Raw genomic sequence first — 10,000 nt, forward strand, 5'->3', positions numbered from 1 at the left:
CCTCCCATTCTTCACTTAGTTTTTGTTTTTATTCTCATATTTGGGTATTTATTTCTCTCTCTCTCTTTTACAAATAATTTTTGTTTGAGTCTCAGCTAAATAGTCACAACTTGTCTAGACACGATAACCTAAATACTTGGAAAAGTATAGTTGTATTTTTGTCTTTACTTATTACCCCCGGCGTATATTACTAATAGCATTAGGTATCGAGGTAATCGGTATCAATACCATGGAAAAGTACTAGGTATTGACATCGATACCTAAATTGTGGTATCGGCCCATCACTACTGCGCTTGTAAAGAAGAGTTGTCTTGTCTTGTCTTAATCCGTCTTGGGTATTAGTAATTACGGAAATTTGTTATTTCGCATTTTAAAATAATTTTTTTTTAAATATTATTTTTGCACGAATTTTCACGAAAATTTTTCCATTTGCAGAAAACCGCAAAATGAAAGCCCTGGGTCATTAAAACTTTTTAAAAATCTAAAACTCTGTAGTGAACGAACCCGAACAGCTGATGAACAGTAGTCGATCTGCGCACGCAAGGAGGTGCTATTCCTATTCTTCTTCTGGAGAAACGAAAGAGAGCTTCAAAACAGACTGCAGCGCCATCTGAAGAGCAGACTTCCGGTGGACACTTTTTCGGCTGAGTGGACCATCTTGTTATGTACTATCTTTGATTCTATAAGGTATTGTGAGATGACCCCCACCGACTATACATGTTGGAAAGCCCATACTTTGAACAAGTGAATGAAAAGTAAGGCGCATATCATGAATAAAGAAGAATAAAACTTGCATCCAGATCAGTGCGCCACTTTCCTAATTTGAGATGAAGATCAAGTGCCATCTAAGGCACCAATACAATCCGTCCTCGATTACCGGTACCACAATTACTTAAAATACACGCTTAGTCTCAGTCTCAACCAATCATTGAAAAACTGTTGAGAGGCAATAGTTTGTCATTATCTCTAAATAAAGTGTAAGTACGAGCAAGAAAAGCATCCGAACCATAACCCTTGACCAGATCACACTCACTTTCAAAATGGCAAGTCCCAATGAAAAGAGTGTTGCAATGCAAGCTCATTTGTTGAATCTAAATGATGTAACATCAGCTTTGTCAACACTTCAACACCAGCTGCTAATTTAGAATATCCTGTACTTAGTCTAAAAGTATGTTGATGTGGTCACTGTACTTATGTAGAATATTGTTTCTTTAGTTTACATTTAAGTGATATCTGTCAAAAACATTGAGCAAACTTTGAAGCGTTTTTTTCCCCCCAGTGTTTTTCTTCCTTGTGTAATAAAAACTCATATCTTGATAACAATGAGAGTTAAAATAAAAAGCAAAAGCTCATGACAGCTGTTTTATAACTTTTATTATAATAATCTAAGTCATCATGTTTCGACCCATGTCAATGGTTTTTGCAGCTCCTCACACAAATGTGAAACAGCGTGGTGATATCAGGCGCTGGTCAAATTAATCAGTGAAGAAACTGGCATTTTTCCGCAAGTTTGGCAATATTTATAGAATTTTTGTTCTTTTGCTCCACAATTTTTATGTCCATATAAAAACTCATTTCCATGTGAATTTTACCGAAAAACGATGAAAGGCACAAAATCAGTGATTTTTCAGTTTTCACTGACTCTGAGGCTATTGAAGTTATCAAACTTTGGCGGCCATTTTCTCGTTAATTTTACCACTGAAACCAAGCGACCCTACCATCTTCAAATGCAAATAAATATCTCGACTTCCGTTCAAGAAAGAAGGGTATTATTTTTCGATGAAAGCAAGGCAAATGAATCAGCTGATACCAGTAACTCCACAAGCCCAAAAATTGACAAGTGCCTGATTCCACCGCGTCGTGACACAAATATAATTGCCCCATAATATTTTTTTAACACGTTACTTAAACCACTAATAAAATGCCTTTTATGTGGAACCACGGAAGTATGCTATATGATCAATGCTATATAACTGTCCCCAGGGTTTTAGGCACCCCGCATAATTTTAAAGCAAAACTTGACCATTTTTTGCATAATTTCAGATTATTTTCCTTCATCATTCTTTGTTAAAATTAACAGAATCGCATAATTTCACATTTTTGGGCCTAGTTTGCATAATTTCAGAATTTTCTTTGCATAAAACTGAAGGAAAAGATATAACGAGCATCAAGGAAAGGTGGCTTAAACCCCAGTCACCATAACATGTTCATAATACATATATTTATAATGAAAACAGAACTTTGCCAAGTTATCTTTCAAATACAACAGAACAAAGACAAGTTAGATGTTATCTTTAAGATAGTATTGCGCAATCACACAAAAAAGAAGTTGCCTTAGATTAGACTGTAAGTAGCGGCAAATCTGTCAAACATTGACAATCAGAGTCATGTGACCTCCAGAGCATGAGGGAGGCCAGTGTGGAAGCCAAGAGGGACTCGCAGTAAGTAAGCATCAGCCATCAAGGACATCTGTATCTGCTCACCAGAATCGGAGGTCTTCCACGGAGGAGGCAAGATTGAGAGGTCACCAGAACTATGGGGAGGAGGCAGAGGAAACTTTGCATTTTCCAGGTCACAATTACAGTGATCAGATTTCCGGAAGTGGCAGCCCTTTCTTGACTCAGGATCAGGGGTTAATATGCTACAGGTAAAGTCTGACCGCGAGGTGAGCTGGATAACCACATCATCATGAGGCTCTGGATGTAGACAGCGCTCAGGACAGTTCTTTGATGGTTCTGCAAAGATTTTGGGATGCACGTCCATGTGATGGTGAAAACTATTCGAAACGGCTGAAGGAAGTCCTGATCTGCTCGATGTCAGACGGTGAGAGCAAATTCTCCGCCTCTTCTGTAAACACACCTTGCACTGAGGAGACACAAGTTCCTCACCATCAAGGCGCTGGCTTGGCTGAATTTGGTCACAGCAAGAGGGGGGCTTGACCTTATCAGAGGTCGCAGACCACAGCTGAGAAAGGAAGGAGTCGAAAAACCAGATAGACAGGAGGGAAGACTTAACCTTTTGCTGCGGAGAAAGCCCGGATATATCATCACTTGTATCATACTGACAACCAACAACATCAGAGGGATAATCCGAAACAAAAAACTGACCCCCCACTCCTGATGGTACACCTGGCAGATCTACAAGACCACCGCAAAAGACACCATTCACCTGACCACTCTGAGTCTCGTTCTCAAATGCTTGGTCATAATCAGAAGTGTCCTTGAAATTTCCCTCCGGCCATATGACTGAATTCAACGTAGTTGGATCACAAGGTGGAATAGCTTGCCAGTTGGACGCTGCCAAGGGAGCCAATTGGGTAGAGATAATCGCAACCATTGTCGAGGACAAGGGGCCAGATAGCTGTCAAAGATAAACAAACCAAATCAAATAATAAAATGCATAAACTGGATGACAGAAACAAGGAAAGGGGTCCTGAAAAACCTGAAATTCATTACAGTCTAGCAAGCACATAGCAAATTCGATGGGGCATGGAGATCTTTTTCGCACAAATTTCGCTACCAACGAATTTCACAAGGGAGATAAACAAAGTTAAGCAAATGGTTTAAAACTTTACATTAACTACGCCCCCTGTGCCAAGCCAATGTGCCTGTTGGGTTCATAGTTGCTTTGATTGGCAGATTAGCATTTTTTTACATTGATTTTTCATAGACCCCAACTGAGAAGCCTTTCTGCTTCTCTTGCTCCGCCACGGTTCACTCTCTACAACTAGTATAACTTTCTTTTGCTCTAACTTTGTAGAAGGCCAATAAGCTATTAAAAAGTGTGTAATCTCTGTTGAAGAGGAAGCCCTTTGACATAAGTGGTGATAATACCGGATATGTGCCTTCCCACAGAAATTCAAGCAATGAGTACGGGTGGTTGGTAGGTGGTAAAGAAGTAGGACCTAACAGTGGCGCCCTTCACCCACCCACACCCATTGCATGAATTTCTGCTCTTAAGACTTAAAAAAGAACGTAATTGTAACTTGCCTGGTAATTTCGTTTGACACTCGTAAATTTTATCAGCAATGTAAAATTGGGGATTTTTTCGACAAGTGAGGATTTTTAAACATAGTACAGTGGCGCTTCCATTAAATTCTTCAAGTTTTGGGAACATAAACAACATAACATAGATGGAGGTGGCCTACTCCCAAAAGGGATCATCTGCTCAGATGATAGAAAGCTGTATTTTAAAATCATAATCCACCTTGCACACAATTCACAGGGCTGCCTACCAACCAGCATATGTTTTCATTAAGAAATTAACATAGAAAATTAGTAAACTGGCTTAAAAATCAGTAATATTACTATTGCCATGGAAAATCTTCTTCGATAGGGTGTCAAGGACAGGGATTGCAGTCAAGTCAAGTATAAATGTAACGTAAACAAAGGCATGACGATACTAAAGGGCAGGAATTTTCTAACATCTTGTCAATATAATGTTTGCCTTACTCCAGGCTTTGTTCTGAAGTCAAAAGTTTTTCTAAGGGCAAAGTGGCACTGAGCAACTGCAAGGGCTCAAGGCAAAGATGGTGTTAATATTCTTTGTTTGTTTTAGTAAGAGTTTTACGGCGCTCACAACTGCATAAGGTCATATGAGCGCATGAAAAAAGGTTGGTTCTATTAACAACAATACACTGCAGTCTGATTCTGGTCAACACCTCTGCTTAAATAACAAAAAAATGTTTTTAACAATCCCATTTACAACTTCACATAAAGGCCATTATAAAATCCAGAATTCTGTTGGGATCAACGACAGAAAAGAGATCTTGCAATTTTTTGTATCTAAAATATTTTCTTCAGGTCTCTCCGAAGTCTAGACATTCTGTTAACATGTGTCTAATGCAGACCTGCCACTCTAGGAAACCTCAAAATCAGGATCTCAGGGAGAAAAAATCGGGATTTGGTGAAAAAAAACGGGATCAACAGCAAATCACAAAGGTGACTGCCAAAGCTGACTTAAAATTTTTCCAGGGGTGTCCATAAATTACTTGGCCTATGCCCTCTGGGTGTCTTTGTTTGTCTGCGTGCGTGCGTGCGTGCGCGTGTGTGTGTGTGTGTGTGTGTGTGTGCGTTTGCGTGTGCGTGTGCGTGTGCGTGTGCGTGTGCGCGCGTGCGAGTTAACAAAATCAGGATCTCAGGGAGAAAAAATCGGGATTTGGTGAAAAAAATCGGGATCAACAGCAAATCACAAAGGTGACTGCCAAAGCCGACTTAAAATTTTTTCCAGGGGTGTCCATAAATTACTTGGCCTATGCCCTCTGGGTGTCTTTGTTTGTCTGCGTGCGTGCGTGCGTGCGTGCGTGCGCGCGTGTGTGTGTGTGTGTGTGTGTGTGTGTGCGTGTGCGTGTGCGTGTGCGCGCGTGCGAGTTAACAAAATCAGGATCTCAGGGAGAAAAAATCGGGATTTGGTGAAAAAAATCGGGATCAACAGCAAATCACAAAGGTGACTGCCAAAGCTGACTTAAAATTTTTTCCAGGGGTGTCCATAAATTACTTGGCCTATGCCCTCTGGGTGTCTTTGTTTGTCTGCGCGCGTGTGTGTGTGTGTGTGTGTGTGTGTGTGTGTGTGTGTGTGTGTGTGTGTGTGTGTGTGTGCGCGCGTGCGAGTTAACGGTATCATTATTTTTTGTAAATCCTGAAGAATCACGTCAAGCACTCCTAGTCCAAGTGTCTATACCCCCCCCCCCCCCAACCAATAAGTCCCGAAATACATGAACTTAAGTTGACCCCGTCAACGGACGGTCCCCTACACGCAGAACTCACACGGCGATGTCATGTCACGTGACGCGAGTGCGCTATTGAAACAATTTTATTAACGGGTCCGACTAACTGCGCGTTCACACAAAACTCTCAGATGAGTGACAGTCGTTCTACTTCTAGTACTCTAGGATAACAACGGCGGCCGACCGACCAATTGTACCAACAAATCTGTTATCCCTCATAATGCGTTCAGACTAAAGCAAAGACAACGGCCGTATGTTAGTCTTGTCAGCGCAGTTACATGTAGTTGTGTAAGGGTTAGAAAGACAGTCGCTCGTCTGAGTGTTTGGTGTGAACGCGCAGTTACCAGACCTCGGACAAGGCTTGTTTTGAAAGTAGCAGCGGAAGTACGAATATTATCGATTATTTTTAAGATTTTAAGTCCTAAATTGTAACAGTTACCACTACCAGGCTATCATCGGAGAATTCTGAGTGCGGGCAAGCAAAGATCACACACAACTTGGGGCGAGTCAACTAGGGCCTACTAAATGCGGCATCGATATTTCTGGAAATTGTGCTCGAGTTCCTACTGACAAAAAGTTCATCGGGTGCTTCCCGCGATAAAGGAGAAGGCAGCGTACGTTTTTAGAAAAATCCGGCACAACAGCGGACTGGGACAAAAAATCGGGATACACGCGATCGAAATCGGGAAAATCAGGATGCTTGAGATTTGGGGCAAAAAATCGGGATATCCTGACTAAATCGGGATGAGTGGCAGGTCTGCTAATGGTAAAATCTGTGTCGCACCCGACACAGAACGGCTTCTCATCTCCCTGAAGGAGGCATTTATGTGTCAATGACGTGTTCCGTTGCGCAATCGAGTGAAAATGATTTCATCTTCCAGAGAGGCCCGAAGGATTTCTCAGTTCCAGTTTGGGCTTAATGTTGAGAGGTTTGTTGTTTACTTGATTTTTCCAATTAGATTGATTGATTGATTGAGTAGGTGTTTTACGGCACTATCGATCCAATTTTGGTCATTTAAGTGTTTTACCCCACACGACTGCCCATTGTGCGACTGCCAGGATGAAACAGTACCACACCACCTCTTTAACTGCCCAACACTTTGTGACCTGTGTAGCACCTACCTACCTGCCTCCCCAGACATCGGAAACACTCTATACAGTGACAAAGCACAGCTGATTAAAACCTGTCAATTCTTTGCCATATCGACAGACCCAAGGGCTAGAACCCAAATGGCCGCTGGATCGGAAAAGTAAAGTAAAAGTAAAGTAAGTCATATAAGTGCCTACAGGTTTCACCGAAACAAAATCAGACGTGTTTTAGTAAGAGTTTTTCGGAGCTCGCAACCGCACACGGTCACACTATCATCATTATGCCTAAAAGGACGGACAGACATTAATGACAATTTTTGTAAATATGGCAAAGACTTATTTACATTTGTATATACACTATTAATTTCAGTGTATGTATATATACACTGATAACGATAACTATATATTTCTATATCCTATTAAATAGTCTTATTTCTTTAACATAACTTAAAATTTTTCTTGGGTCAACAATGCCAAAGAGTTTTGACATCTTTACACTTAAAATATTTTCTTACGAACATCATTAAATTCGACAAATTCCATTAGGATAAGCCGAACTGTGAAAAATGTGTTGCATGCCATGCACACGGCTGTTCCCGGGCAGTACTTTAGTTCTACCGGCACCCCGCAGCGCCCCGACGCTCAGCGTAACTCGAACCAGCCATTACCAACGGGTCAAGAGGTCAGCGAGGGGAATTTTACCTGACAGACAGATTCGCGATGAAAATGTTATTGCTGCAGTTTTCAGCTTTGTTTAACCTGCGACTAAGCCCAAACTACAACACCAACTGTGCATAAAACCGTATACTTTGAATAAGCATCATCTGACATATTTCTCAGAGCAATCATGCAACTAATTAAGATTAAGAAATACAAGATGACGAAGAATGAAAAGTGGATAGATGTTTAAACATTGATAGAGGGTCATGATTTATTTCATTAAATTTGAACATGATAGCTGCTGTCGATTTTGACAACTCTAAGATATTGGGTCAGAAATTGAGAAAAGTTTCAAAATCACTTGGCTGCATCTGTGTGTCGTTGCCTAAAGCAAAGATATTAAGTCTTTAGTGGAGATTCGAGGCTTTTCGCAATATGTCCGCAGTTCCCCAAGTCCAGCTGTCACATGTGACGACTCTTGATAAAAACGTATCACTCTAGGATCGCGGGTATCACCAGTCAGGGTGTCAGCGCTTGTTACTGCATTTAAGCCTACTGTCACAATATTGGTAAACACACTATATCATTATTATTACATTTTAAGAGATGCTAGATCTAGATTTGAAACAAAACACATACAAAAAAATCTTGTGAACACTGAACAAAAAACTTCTATATCATATTAAAGAAGAAAAAAGTCACAGAAAAACGACACAAAAGTTGAAACTTACACCATTTGTTCGTACAGTATACCTCTCCCTACTAGATTTATAAAAAGAATTGAAACTGATGGTGAATTTACGAAGTTATTGACGTTTAAAATTCAAATAACACTGAAAAGGGATCCGACTCGACAGAAACACGTCTCGGGGAACGTATAGATCTATGTAATTTTTTTTAAATTAATCAAAAATCACAGAAAAACGACACACAAAGTTGAACCTTGGACAATTTGTACAGTATACCTATCCCTACTAGATTTCGAAAAAAGAATTGAAACTGATGGAGAGTTTACAAGGTTATTGACGTTTAAAATTCAAATAACACTGAAAAACGAATCCGATTCGATAGAAACACGTCTTGGAGAACGCCTATATAACGTTTTAAAAATTAATTTAAAATCACAGAAAAACGACACAAAGTAGAAACTTGCACAATTTGTACAGTATACCTATCCCTACTAGATTTTGAAAAAAGAAATGAAAGTGATGGTGGCTTTACGAAGTTATTGGCATTTACATTCAAATAAGACCGAAAAAGGAATCCGATTGGATAGAAACATGTCTTGGAGAACGTAGTTCGATAAATTAAAGGTTGTGAACTGAGATCGACCAAAGTTATATCGTCTTGTAGGGGGGAAACTGGGCTTTAAAATGGAGGGTCATATGGTAATATCACATCTTTAGATCTGGGGATATCGGGGTGGGAATGACACCCTAATTTGGAGGAAATGCATTACGTAGTGAGCACGGCTGACCGCGGATTTAATGACCAACACATGGGTGGCACTGACCGCTGGCACGGAGCAACTAAAGGAGCGGTTTCCGGGCGAGTTGAACAGCCGTGCGCAAAAATGAGCCTCCTCACCTTCGAGTAAATGTTTCTGCGTGGCGTGCGAGTGTCCTATTTTTAACCTCGTATAAATTACGTTTTCTCTTTGTGGGAGGAACAGGGATTTCCTGGGCGCAAGTTTCGGTTGAACGTAAAGGAGTTCATTGTATATTTGTTAATTCCAAATTTGGGATCAGGAGGATGTGATGTGTTCTTTTACTTTCGGTTTCATGTCAGAGAAAGGGATTTTACTATTTTTGTTTTCATGTAGTTTTAGAGATCATTCTTTGATAAATTGGTCAACGGCTTCGTTGCCATCAATGCCTACATGGCTTGGAAGCCAATCTATTGTAATAGTTTTTCCAGACTGATGTAGAAAATGCAGTTTTATTATAAGTTTTAAAATTCTGTTGTCGGATGTGTCAGAGCACTCTTTAGATTTCAGACAAGAGAGAGTCTGAAAGGACTAGGAAAGTAGACTTGGTTGATTGATCTATTATATTTAGGGCCATTTCAAGAGCTGTAGCCTCAGCAGTGTAGACTGAGGCTTCTGGATGGAGTTTCCTTAAGCTTAAGCTGCATGGCGATGCAAGGGCAGCAGCTCCTACTGAGGAGTCATTTTTGGATCTGTCAGTAAAGAGTTTCTCTGCTTCAGGGTATCCATTTATTAGCTGTTTGTATGAGTTTAGGTATGTAGTTCTGTCTGTAGACTTTTCGTTGTGTTTTTCAAGACTAGCATCTATGTTTGGTTTGGTTGAATGCCATGGAGGTATGCTGGACATGGCACGGGGCTCAATTATGTCTTTAGAAAAATCAATGTCTCAGAGATCGTTCTGAATTCTTATTCCGAAAGGGCTTACATTATTTCCTACGGAGGATAGAGTTCTTAGATCTTCGGAAATTTCCAACGAGTCTCCCACAGACTGGAGTTGAATTTTTCTACTTTATTTTTAAAGTCAGTCTGTGGGAGAGTGT

General features: G+C 40.4%; 1 protein-coding gene across 1 annotated transcript in view; it reads right to left on the reverse strand.

The window, feature by feature from the left end:
• Positions 1-1,356: 1,356 nt before the first annotated feature.
• Positions 1,357-10,000, reverse strand: part of LOC101845817 — a gene marked incomplete at its 5' end in the record, with an annotated part of 65,819 nt that continues 57,175 nt past the window's right edge. The window contains 1 exon segment of the mRNA XM_005111886.3: positions 1,357-3,360. Coding sequence (XP_005111943.1) covers positions 2,386-3,360 — 975 coding nt within the window. The 3' untranslated portion in view covers positions 1,357-2,385.

The sequence above is a fragment of the Aplysia californica genome, unplaced genomic scaffold (assembly GCF_000002075.1).
Source record: "Aplysia californica isolate F4 #8 unplaced genomic scaffold, AplCal3.0 scaffold01142, whole genome shotgun sequence".
NCBI lineage: Eukaryota > Metazoa > Mollusca > Gastropoda > Aplysiida > Aplysiidae > Aplysia > Aplysia californica.